The following is a 13,060-nucleotide window of genomic DNA, read 5'->3' on the forward strand; positions in this document are numbered from 1 at the left end:
TCTCTTGGATATGACTTCTGTCACACACAACTGAGGAAGCTTTATTTAATCAGTAGTGTCCAAACAGTGCTCCCACAATCCCTAGGGGTTTTACAGATATGCCTCTGAGGACTAACGCAAGGGAAAAACAGGCAAGATCATCCAGGCTACCCAAGCAACAAGTAAGATTTTATGTTATGCCTTTATTGGTGCTTTATTATGTGCCTTTAATGTGTGTGTGTATATTGTGTGTGTGTATGTGTGTTTGATTATGTTATCCACACAGCAACGCTGCTATTGTCATCTTCACTCAATAGGTGAAGAAATTGAGGCACAGAGAGTGCAACTGAAGTGGCAACTAGCAAGTGGCAGTGTAAGGCTTGGAACTATGATGTTCTGATTTCTGAGCCAGCCTTCTTGATTTCTAAGTTATATGTACTGGAGTTTGTTGTGTATTAGGGACTGTGCTAAATGCTTACAGCATTATTTCACTTAGTCCTCATAATAGTCCTGTACTATGGGTACTGTCTCTTCTGCTATAGTATGAGCTTCTTGAGTAAAGAGAACTGTGAGTTCTTCACCTGTGTCTGTCAGGAGCCTTAAGCAAGGTGTTTGACACACAGTCCATGCTCAATAGATCCAGTTGAATGGAAGTCAAGGTGTGCAAGAGGGATGAAGGTCCTTGGAGTTGACAAGATGGAGGAAGTGAGACAAAGTGGGGTGAGACTGTGCCTGGGAATGCTGAAGAGCTGGGAAGGGCCATTGGAAACTGTGGTACCAGACCCATTCAGGGGGAGGTGGTGCTGTAGTTGTGCTAATCCACCTGGGGAGTCTGATTGCCCAGCAGAGCCACAGAATGGCCCTGGCTTGGTGTGGTTACCATGTTTCAGGGTACAGTCTTCTGTTTTGATGTTCCAGAAACTTAGTTTTCTCTCTTTTCTCTAAAATGATTAGGTTTTCATGTTAGCACACTAAAGGCTCAAGAAACTCTTCAATAGCAAGAATACCATGTAATTAAACTCACCAACTTGACTGGATTTTTTATTTTATTTTATTGGTATGGACATCTGAGAAAGGCATAGACAGACTAGAAAAGATATGTAGGCACTATGGTGTCCTGTTTGGAGGAAATTTGGGTAAATAGAAGGGGATGGTCATCCAGAGCTACAAAGGAGGCTGGCAATACCTATCTAAGCCTGTCCAAGGGAGGCAGCCTAATGTAAGCACACTTCAGATGAGTCTCATAGTTAAGTGCTCATTAAATGATAGTTGTTATTTTTGTTAACATGGGTGAGAATGCTTCCAGGTACCCATAACTGAGAAACATCTTTTGAGATTACGTAATTCATGTTCTATTTCTGTGCTTAGCAAACAACTCTGATCATTTAACTTCATATAGAGAACGTATATAGCCAGGAAACTTCTGGTCAGCTTGAGTTCATCTAAGGTTAACTTTATTAGTGTTTCTTCTTGTGAATAAATATTGACAATATTGACATTTTCAAGCATTGCTTTTGTGTGCTTTTTAGAGGGAGTTTGCCTCAAACGACAGAATCTTCTCCCTGTGTAACAGTGTATAGGCATATCTCATTTTATTGTACTTCACTTTATTGCACTTTGCAGGTATTATTTATTTAAGAAATACATTTTGTAAGGCTATAGCTGCTGTAGAAAGTGATTACTCTGATGGATCTGGGCAAAGTAAATTGAAAACCTTCTGGAAAGGATTCACCATTCTATGTGCCATTAAGAACATTCATGATTCATGGGAAGAGATCAAAATATCAATATTAACAAGTTTGGAAGAAGTTGATTCCAATCCTCATGGACGACTTTGAAGGGTTCAAGACTTCAGTGGAGGAAGTAACTGCAGATGTGGTGGATATAGCAAGAGAACTAGAATTAGAAGTGGAGCCTGAAGATGTGACTGAATTGCTTCAATTGCGTGATAAAAATTTAACAAATGAGAAGTTGTTTTTTTATGGGTGAGCAAAGAAAGTAGTTTATTGAGATAGAATCTACTCCTCATGAAGATGCTGTGAAGATTATTGAAATGACAACAAAGGATTTAGAATATTATATAAACTTAGTTGATAAAGCAGTGGCAGGGTTTGAGAGGATTGACTCCAATTTTGAAAGTAGTTCTGTGGGTGAAATGTTATCAAACAGCATCACGTGCTATAGACAAACCATTCTTGAAAACAAGAGTCATTCGATGCTGCCAACTTCATTGTTATCTTATTTTAAGAAATTGCCACAGCCACCCCAACCTTTAGCAACCACCACGCTGCTCCATTAGCTGCTAACAACATTGAGGATATACTCTCCACCAGCAAAACGATTATGACTCACTGAAGGCTCGGATGATGGTTAGCATTTCTTAGCTATAAAGTCTTTTTAAATTGAGGTATGTACTTTCTTTTAGACATAATGCTATTGCATATCTAATAGGATATAGTATAGGATATAGTATATATATATAACTTTTATATGCACTGGAGAACCAAAATATTCATGTGACTCACTTTATTATGATATTTGCTTTATGGCGGTGTCTGGAACAGACCCCACAATATCTGAGGTATGCCTGTAGTATCCTCTGGAAGTAAATCACCAGGGTTTAATTCCTGGCTTGTACTATTTACATAACCTTGGACAAGCTTTGTAATCCTTTATGACTCAGTTTCCCTTATTTGTAAAGTAGGAAAAATAATAGTACCTACCTCTAAAAGTAGTAAGAATAAGATAATGCACAGGGCCTGGCATATAATAAAACCTCAATAAATGTTAGCTTTTCAGTTCGGGTTCCTGAGATTGCCTGGCCAGGACCAAACCCTAGACTGTGGGGAATAATCAAAGTAAATGCTACCTAATCAATGAGCCTAGCTCTCCAATGTGACATCCTCTGCTTGACTATTTGAAACAAGTCACTAATATTTACATGAGTATGGTCTCAGATACACCTATATCTATATCTGTATCTGTATCTGTATCTGTATCTGTATCTGAATCTGTATCTGTACCTGTACCTGTACCTGTACCTGTACCTGTACCTGTACCTGTATCTATATCGTCATTCGACATTTCCAGCAACCCTAACAGGTATACTGTTATTATCTCCATTTTACAGATGAGGAAACAGGCATAGAGAAGCTAAGTAATTTGCCCAAGTGAGTAAATGATGGTTCTCACTCCAGGAACCACCTATTATTCACTTGTTAAACTACCTGTTCTTTCCTACAATCATATCACTAAAGAATGAGTATTTTGCAGTGAGAGAGGGATTGAAGACTCATTTTTTTCTCATCCGTTACTGTTTTAAAGATGTGGTTTGTGTTTTCTTAGTGAGCTTTGAATCCACCTATAAATGCATAAGTAGTTATAAAAGTGGTGGGCTGCTTTGTTTTTTGTAAGTAATAAAATAAAATCAAACACAAGGTTGTTCATCAGCTGTTACAGAACAGGCATTACAGAACAGGCCTGTAACTGTGCTTTCCACTTCCCAATTTTCATGAGTGGCCTATCTGTTCTCATGTCTCAAAACACCAGAAGGTAGAAATAACGAGTTATTAATGTCTATGAAATTAAATAAGCATGCATTTATTAAGACCCCTGGGTGTTGGAATTGTATCTGGGGAATATCTAAGGTAGTAAAACCAACATTTCTGTGGCCTTTTAGAGCCGAAGTTCCTTTCAGAAGATGCTTACACCACACAAAGAAATCACCAACTTTTCTCTGCTTTACAGCTCTTTCCTTAACTTCTGGAAATGACAAACATTTGTCCAGTGTACTAAGGCAATTATTTATTGAAGCTACTCTTTACAGCAAAGGGTCGACCCCAAACTGCGTCGGAATCTCTCCTTTCCTTGGTGAGGCTTCCGGGTTGGCAGGACTCTGAGCATGCGCAGAAACTCAGCAAAGTCGGGGCCAGTGGGCGCTTCCTTTCCCTGACGACGGGAAGCTTGTGAGCGTCAGGGCGCGTGCGTAAACGTGGCCCGGACGCCGGGGTGATGGGTTACGCCTGGAGAGCGCATGGGCAAACTGTGCGTCTGTTTGTCCGGCGCGGAGGGGAGAGTGGGCGCCATCTTCTAGGCTGTCTGAGGGCTCTCATCCTGTTTTGGAGAGGCTGCTGCGACGAGGAGAGCCACCTGCCCCTGGCCTTGTGTGCCCAACTCGGCAGCAGTGGTGTGTGTTTATTGCCAAGTGCGAATCAGTTACCCTTGGGGCGTCGGGGGTGGGGAGGAGTTGGTGACGCGGACGGAAGAACAGGGAAAGGCGGGGCCGGCGGCCGCGCCAGGAGCTAACATAGCTTCTCCCGTTAGGGCACCCTCTTTTCTTGCGAAACACCGACTCTCCCGTCAGCCTCCATGTGCTGTTGTGTGTGCGCTTCCCAGTTTTCTTGAGAGTGAAGATCTCGAAGGATTTCATAGGTATTTATTTTGCTATGTCATCGTAGTTATTGGTGGCAGGAAAGCGCTCAAGGCCCGACTCTTTGGGCTTGAGAGGGGCCAAAGGGTTTCAGTTAGATTTGGGAGCAGTTCGCCCTGTGGCTAGTTAGGGTGGAATGTTTGCCTTTGGGACGGCGTAACGGAAAGGCACGGATGTTGGGCGGTCCAGGTTAATTTGAAAGCTGATTTTAGCTGAAGGTCTGGCGACAGCATCGGATCGTACGTAGCGACTATGGCCAGGCGTGAAAAAAGGAAGCTCTGACCCCTGGGAATCTGGACAAAGGCTTTGGGCTATAGAAGCGATGCCTTCGGATGATCTCCGTTTGAGGATGATGGATGTTATGGGAAATCCTCTGTCGTGTGGATTCGTCTTCATTTACAGTTCCTGTTGGGGACTATGGCTCTTGTGTCGTCATGCCTTTGGTTTTCATTTTAACCATCTACATTATAAGAGGATTAAAGGTCGTCATAAAGAATAATTGTGGACTGGGGGTAGATTATTTTCTGCAGGGGAAACTCATGCGTTTTTAGAATTTAAATGTGCTTCATCATAATTTTGGGTTTTAAGACATAGTCGCAGTTTTCGCTCCCTCACCATGTCTGGAAAATGACTTACTGGCTAGTTAAAATCAAATGGGTCTGAAATAATACCTATTTAAATTTAGCCTCCCTCCAGTTTCCCTCTCAGGCTTGATAAGAGGATGCACATTTTGTATTGTTTAGTGATAATGATCAAGTGGCATGAATCGTATAAAATTACAGCAAAATTAAAATGAGTTTATTAATTTCGGTGACTTGACGTTAAATGAGCTTTTAAGGATCCACTTCCTTTTCTTAAGTTAGAAGTTCTAACTGATTACTGTCTTTAAGTTGACACACTCGTGAAAAATACTTGTTGCATTCATAAGTAGAAAATTTTTAAGTGCAGAGTACTTGAGAGTATTTTGTGTTTTGCCTTTTGTGTAATGTGAGAATAGACTTTCTGGGGAATTTACTTAATGAAATAACATGGCAACAACAGTAAAAGTGCTCATTTTGAGCTTGTCTCTCATAGGTGGTCTCCTACCTGTGTTATTGTAGAGTGATAAATGGTACATTACCCTACTATCTAAAGGGCAAAAAAGTTTAATCATTAGTTATATTTAACTGTGGCAAGTTAGAAGCAAATTTTTTTATTTAGAGTGCTTGAATCGGAATTCATGAGATTTGTATACATGGAACACATAGTTAAAATACTGTTTTTAAGTTAGAGAGGATAAATTACTAGAAATCTTTTGAAGTTGAAACACCCCTAACTTTTCTTGTAGATACATGTTCTTGGTAAATCCCTTTAAATTAAAAAAAAAAAAAAAAAAAAACAATTTTAGAAGGGAAAAATGATGTGCACCTTAATTGCATTCTAAAATAATTTAAAAGTAAAAAAGGAGCTAAGTCAATTTGCATAGGAAGGAGTCTTGGAACTTGAATGTGGACAACTATTCCAGAAGCCATTTATAGTTTTTGTTAAAATGTTGGTGTAGATACTGGTTTGTTGAGGAAACTAGGCTTGTACTCGATTGTTTTTGGTGCTGTGCAGACTTTTTTTAAAAAATACTTTTTTAGAGCAGTTTTTTAGGTTCACAGCAATATTGAGCAGAAGATACTGAGATTTCCCATATGTCCCCTGCCCCTACACATACTGTGCAAATATTTTAATAGTAAATCTCATTAATATTTTTAATATTCTAAATTACATTTTTATAGTAATAGTAAATCTCAATATTTTTAATTATCAACTTGGCATTGATAATTAAGATGTGGGATGTGCCAAGTAATTTCTTGATACCTTTGTTACAAGTTTAGTGTTAGTTTAGCTTGTAGTTTAAAAAATTGAATCTATGGGACCCCTTTTCAAAGGAAAATAAACCTTGTAGACCTCAAAGAATATGTCTTCAGACCCTACTTTGTGGAAGAGTGGTACTTACGTGTAAGTACTAATTTAAAGCAATATTTATTTGCACATTAAAAACATAAATTTACGCAAGAGTGGGACATGACAATGAGTTAGGTGTTTGGTCTTCTCATAGGTGGAAATGATAAAAAGTTTTGGGGAATTTTTTGGTGTTTTTAAATTGTCGTTTTACTTGTAGAACAGTTTTTTATTTTTTTAAAGTGCATGTAAAATTTATATACAGTGAAATACACAGATCTTAAAGATAGAATTCATTTAGCCTTGATAAATTTATACATCCACGTAACCAATACTCCAATCAAAATATATAACATTTCCATCATCCCTGTCCTTGTACCATTTCCAATTAATTTAGCAGATCTTAAAAAATTACTTGGTAAGACTACATTAAATATTGTTAGTTTAGGTATCTCTGAAAGTATTAGATGTGAATTTGCTTAAAGAAATAGAGGTTTTTTTCAGTAGTTAATACTGATAATCCCCACATATTCCAAGTTAATGTGTTTTCATTATGGTTGCACTTTTTTACATTGTCATTGGGTTTCCTCAATAGAACCCAGGACAGTTGTTTGAAATGGAATAAACATTAGCATAAGTAGATTCTGTATTTATCTGAACGTTTTCTGTTTGCCTTGAGATGAATTTTAATAGTAATCATTGTAGGAGTTTACAGAGTAGTAGTTGAGTTTAAGATAAGTAGTTGAGATTTTCGAGTTTAGGGATATTTTAGTATTTGCCTTAATTATACGGGAGTAAGGAGATTTGGTTCCATGTTTGGAAGTGTGAGCTACATATGTAGAACTTAAAATTGTATCCAGAACTTAAAATTGTATCTAGATGGTAGCCACTGTTTGGATTTTGCTTTAAAAATTGGTTTTTGAATTTTAAATATTAGTATTTTCATTTATGTTATCATTTTGAATGGTTGTCTTTTTAATTTGATTTGGTCTTATGTTTGAAATGGAGGAGAATTGCAAGAGAGTTGGGCATAATAATGAGTTAGGTGTTTGGTCTTTTCATAGGTGGAAATGATAGAAAGTTTTGGGAATTTTTTGGTGTTTTTAAATTGTCGTTTTACTTGTAGAACAGTTTTTTTTTTTTTTTTTTTTTTTTAAGTGGATGTGAAATTTATATACAGTGAAATGCACAGATCTTAAAAATAGAATTCATTTAGCCTTGATAAATTTATACATCCATGTAACCAATACTCCAATCAAAATATATAACATTTCCATCATCCCTATCCTTGTACCATTTCCAATTAAGTTTATAGAAGTTTTTTTGTTTTTAAATAATTTGTAGATGTCTACTCGGAATTTGCACCTTCATTTTGCTGAAGGATGATTCATTTCCCCTTGGAACAAAGACCACTTTGTAATGCCCATAATTGTGATTCCTTATTGCTTTGCTTTTAATAGGTATAATAGGTATAATTCCAAAGTGACTATCCTAACCTGGCGTTGTTTAAGATCAACGGGTCTGAGGATTTTGACTTTCTTTCCACAGTTAAGTTGCTTTCACAGAATTAACAGGTCTCCAAGAAATTTAAAAAAAAAAAAAAAAAAGATAAGCTATACAGAGCTTAAGCCTTTTCACATAGGCTTGACAAAAAAATGTAAAGTAGAATAGTACATCTTAGGTACACATGGCTTCTGCACTCTATGTCCGACCAATAATGCACTAATGTGTAAGCAGTTTATTATGAGCAAAGATTATATACTGACCATAGATGGCTTTTATAAATATGTAAAATTCACAGTAAAAATTTTAAACCACAAAGTTCTATCTCAGTGAGTCTGAATATAGTTTGGTCTTGTGAACCAGCAGCACTTCTCAGACTTACAAAGAAGATTTGATATTTTTCATGTTCATAATATATAGGATAGGTGATATGAAAATGTGTCTTCAAAGTAGTTGGTGTGTAGAAGGGAGAAAGTTTATTCCTTTTTTTTTTTTTTTAAGAATTAGATATAATCAGTATTTTTGTGAACATGTATTTTGTTTTCATTTATAAATGCTGAAGAAGGTAGGAACCAAGTAATTATTGAACTTAGTTTGGGATAAGCCTCTTCAAAAATAAGACTTGCTATTATGTGTACCTTTTTGTCTGCAGGTCATTATTGCTGTGGTTTGAGCTCAGCATGGCTGTAGTCATCCGTTTACTGGGGCTTCCTTTTGTTGCGGGGCCTGTGGATATTCGTCACTTCTTCACGGGATTGACTATTCCTGATGGAGGAGTGCATATAATTGGAGGGGAAGTTGGGGAGGCATTTATTATTTTTGCAACAGATGAAGATGCAAGACGTGCCATAAGTCGTTCCGGAGGGTTTATCAAGGATTCATCTGTAGAGCTCTTTCTTAGCAGTAAGGCAGAAATGCAGAAGACTATTGAAATGAAAAGAACTGACCGCATAGGAAGAGAGCGACCAGGATTTGGGGCATCAGGGGTTGGCTGCTTATCTAATTTTGTTGAGGGTTTTAAAGAAGAAGCAAGTAATTCTGGATATGTCTCTCCGATTAATCAAGATGCTGGGTTTCATACTAATGGTACAGGACGTGGTGAGTTAAGGCCTAGAAAGAAACGGCCATTGAAGGCAAAGAATCCTTACTTGTTTCTTCGAGGTTTGCCTTACTTAGTAAATGAAGATGATGTACGTGTCTTTTTCTCTGGTTTGTGTGTGGAAGGAGTAATTTTCTTAAAACATCAAGATGGCCGAAATAATGGTGATGCCATAGTAAAATTTGCTTCATGTATTGATGCTTCAGGAGGTCTTAAGTGTCACAGAAGTTTTATGGGTTCAAGATTCATAGAAGTAATGCCAGGCTCAGAGCAGCAGTGGATTGAGTTTGGTGGTAGTGCAGTTGAGGGTGACATTCCTATGAGAATCGAAGAACATTCTCCACCAAGAGGAACAAATGATAGACATTTTCAAAAACAATCTCATTCAAAATCTCCCAGAAGAACACGTTCTCGTTCCCCTCTGGGATTTTATGTTCACCTAAAAAATCTGTCCCTAAGTATTAACAAAAGAGATTTAAAAAATTTCTTTAGAGATACTGATCTGGCTAATGAACAAATTAGGTTTTTACATAAAGATGAAAGAAGAACAAGATATGCCTTTGTGATGTTCAAGACTCTGAAAGACTATAACACTGCTCTGGGTTTACATAAGACTGTTTTACAATATCGTCCAGTTCTTGTTGATCCAATTTCTAGAAAACAAATGCTGAAGTTCATTGAATGTTATGAAAAGAAAAGACCGGCGTCAATAGAAAAAGAGAGGCTTGGACATAGTTCACAAAAATATTCTCAAGAAGGCTATTCTGGCCAGAAACTGTGCATATACATAAGAAATTTTCCATTTGATGTTACAAAAGTTGAAGTACAAAAGTTCTTTGCAGGCTTTTCTCTTGCTGAGGATGATATTTACTTGCTTTATGATGACAAAGGAGTTGGTTTGGGAGAAGCACTGGTGAAATTCAAATCTGAAGAACAGGCCATAAAAGCTGAACGTTTAAACCGTCGAAGATTCTTGGGGACAGAAGTATTGTTAAGACTTATATCTGAGGCACAAATGCAGGAGTTTGATGTAAATTTTTCCTTGCTGTCCAGTAAGAGAATGCAAGAACATTCACAGTCATGTGCTAGGGATGAGGGTTCCTATTCATTTGACTCAAATGATGCACCAGTATATGCAGTGAGCCTTTCTGAAAACTTCGGGCATCAGCAAGAGGACTTGAGGCAACTGGACAATTTCAAGCATCCCCAGGGGGATTTCCAACAGTATGATAGGCACCCTCCAGAAGACTTTAGACATTCCCCAGAGGACTTCAGGTGCGGCCCAGAAGACTTCAGGTGCCCTCCGCCATCTGAGGAAGACTTCAGAAACCCTTGGGAGGAAGGCTTCAGGCACTCTAGGGAGGAGGACTGGAGGCTTCCACCTGAGGAGGATTTCAGGCGGCCTCCCAAGGACTTTAGGCGATCCCTTGAGGAGGACTGGAGGTGGCCCCCCGAGGAGGACTGGAGACGCCCCCCTGAGGAGGACTGGAGACGCCCCCCTGAGGATGACTTCAGACGGCTTCCCCAGGGGGAATGGAGGCGACCACCTAAAGAGGACTTCCGGCGGCCGTCTGAGGAAGATTTTAGGCGACTTCCAGAGGAAGACTTTAGGCAACCTCCTGAAGACTTCAGGCGGCCTCCTGAGGAGGACTTCAGGCATTCTCCTGAGGAGGGTTTCAGATGTTCTCCCGAGGAGGACTTCAGGCCCCCGGCCCTGGAGCGCTTCCGGAAGCCACCCCAGGAGCACTTCCGGCAGCCACCCCAGGAGCATTTCCGGCAGCCACCCCAGGAGCACTTCCGGCGGCCGCCCCAGGAGCATTTCCGTCGGCCACCTCAGGAGCATTTCAGACGGCCTCCCCAGGAGCATTTTAGGCGCCCACCTGATGAAGATTTCAGGGGCCCTCCTGATGAGGACTTCAGGAGCCCCCAGGAAGAAGACTTTAGATGCCCTTCTGATGAGGACTTCAGGCGGCTCCAGGAGGAAGACCTCAGGGAAGCTCTGGAGGAGGATACTAGACTTCCTGATGATTTTAGACCTCCTGGTGAGGAGTTTAGGAACCCACCTGATGATTTTAGAACTCGTCCTTTTGTGAATTTTAGTCGCCCAGAAGGTGGCAAGTTCGATTTTGCAAAGTGTAATATGGGAAGTTTCCCTGAGGGGAGATTTATGCCTGATCCAAAATTAAATTGTAGTTCAGGTAGAGTAACACCTATTAAAGTAACAAATCTTCCATTTAAAGCTAACATTAATGAAATTCTAGACTTTTTCCATGGTTATAGAATCATACCTGATTCAGTTTCGATACAGTATAATGAGCAAGGATTACCTACAGGGGAAGCCATTGTTGCTATGATAAACTATAACGAAGCTATGGCTGCTATTAAAGATCTAAATGATAGGCCAGTTGGCCCACGCAAAGTTAAGTTAATTTTGCTCTAGAGAGTACTTCTAAATTCAGAGTTACCTCCCCACAGTATTGATGCACTAAAATGCATTTGTTTAAAAGTGTTTATTTTTAATTACCTAATGAAGAGAAACATTTTAGATTTGACCTGTGAATAGAACAAATGTAAAGAGTAGAATGTGAATCTAGTTTTCTTTTGCTTGCAAATTGCCGTTTACTTTTTCTAATTTAAAATTATTATATGCTTTTTTTTGACATTGGTGGAGAGGGCTAATTCCCTGAGTGCATTAATTTTTGTTGATGTCATGGTTAAACCTCAAGAACTGTATGAAGTAGAGCTGTATTGGGGTAAGATGACTTTTATATTCACTTTTGTTTGTATTCTGTAGTCATTCTACAGCTTTTACTCAAAATGTATAAGGAAATGATCAGTAACTGATCAGGTTTAGCATTTACATTGCTAACTGCCTGCAGAATTAATGCCCTCTTCCTTGTCTGAGATATTATTGTATTAAGCTTCCCATTAATTATAAGTAGTTTAAAATGAACTGACTGTGAACTTGAAACTTACTTATGTAAAAAGCTTAGGATATTCTTAGTTTCCATGTTCATAACTTGCAAAGTTTTATATAAATAAAAATATTGCAACTGAATAGACCAACTAATTAACTTGTATCTGTATAAAAAGAAAAAAGCATTACAGCTTCCTTTCTTAAGTTTTTCAACAGCTACATTAAACAATATTTATGATATGAGGGACCAAATATTCTATAATACTAGTGTAAAGTGCTTAGTTCTATGGTTTCTTCACCATCTCATCAACCAAACTGATAAGATTAATGCAAAATACTTAGAAGACCAAAAATAAGAAAGTAGTTATAGGTAGAAGGGGACTTTCAGGGTTACGCTGGGAACACCTAATAAGTGGATATAATTTGTGTTTCTAGGAAGAACTTATTGCTATATTTTATTAGGATGTCATTTTTTAATTTCAAAACTTTGTATCAAAAGACTCAATAACTATAATAAGACTTGTGAGATTGCATTTGACTTGATATTCAACATTTAGGGTAGACATTTTCTAAATATTGGATCTATACCCATAATATTAAAGGCTAATAAATATTGGGCACTTTATTATGTGCTATGCAGTATAAGCACTTTACATGCATGATCTCCATCTTAATATTTTTTAAGAACCATACAGTATTATTTACCTCTATTTCACAAATGAGATAATGAAGTTTAGAGAGGGTAAATAACTTGCTTAAAGTCATAGTTAGTAAATCATGGAGCCATTTTCAACCCAGACTCACCACTGACCCCAGCTCATGCTCTTAACACTTTTGCCTACTAACTTTGTTAAATGGTATTTTTAATTTTAGTAAGACCAAGACCATGGTAAAAATATTTTCAAGAGTGAAGCATATTTTTTAAACTTTCATTGTTTTAAAAATAGCATTAAAAATAAAATGAGTATTCTCAAACGTTGTTAATAAAAGACAAAGTAACTTACATGGAAATTGGCAAATGCAGCAAATCAGGGCGCTTTATATCCCAGAGAGCCAGCTTACCAGCACACCACTAATTTCAAACACAAAAGAGAATAGTGTACTAAATCCTCATATACCCATCATCCAGATTCAATAATTATCAGCTCATAGCCAATTTTGTTTCCTTTCTCCCACTCCCAGATATATTAGGTACACTAGGGGC

General features: G+C 38.1%; 1 protein-coding gene across 2 annotated transcripts; it reads left to right on the plus strand.

Moving 5' to 3' along the window:
* Positions 1-4,033: 4,033 nt before the first annotated feature.
* On the plus strand, positions 4,034-11,997 carry RBM12B (RNA binding motif protein 12B). 2 transcript variants are annotated; one of them, XM_019718810.2, is made up of 3 exons: positions 4,034-4,165; positions 4,303-4,410; positions 8,493-11,997. In XM_019718810.2, exon 3 carries the CDS (start codon positions 8,521-8,523, stop codon positions 11,377-11,379), a length of 2,859 nt encoding a protein of 952 aa, XP_019574369.2. In that variant the 5' UTR covers positions 4,034-4,165; positions 4,303-4,410; positions 8,493-8,520; the 3' UTR covers positions 11,380-11,997. The 2 variants fall into 2 exon arrangements, with proteins under 2 accessions (XP_019574369.2, XP_019574367.2); XM_019718808.2 differs by lacking the exon at positions 4,303-4,410.
* Positions 11,998-13,060: the final 1,063 nt, after the last annotated feature.

Source organism: Rhinolophus sinicus, linkage group LG12 (genome assembly GCF_036562045.2).
Source record: "Rhinolophus sinicus isolate RSC01 linkage group LG12, ASM3656204v1, whole genome shotgun sequence".
Classification (NCBI taxonomy): domain Eukaryota; kingdom Metazoa; phylum Chordata; class Mammalia; order Chiroptera; family Rhinolophidae; genus Rhinolophus; species Rhinolophus sinicus.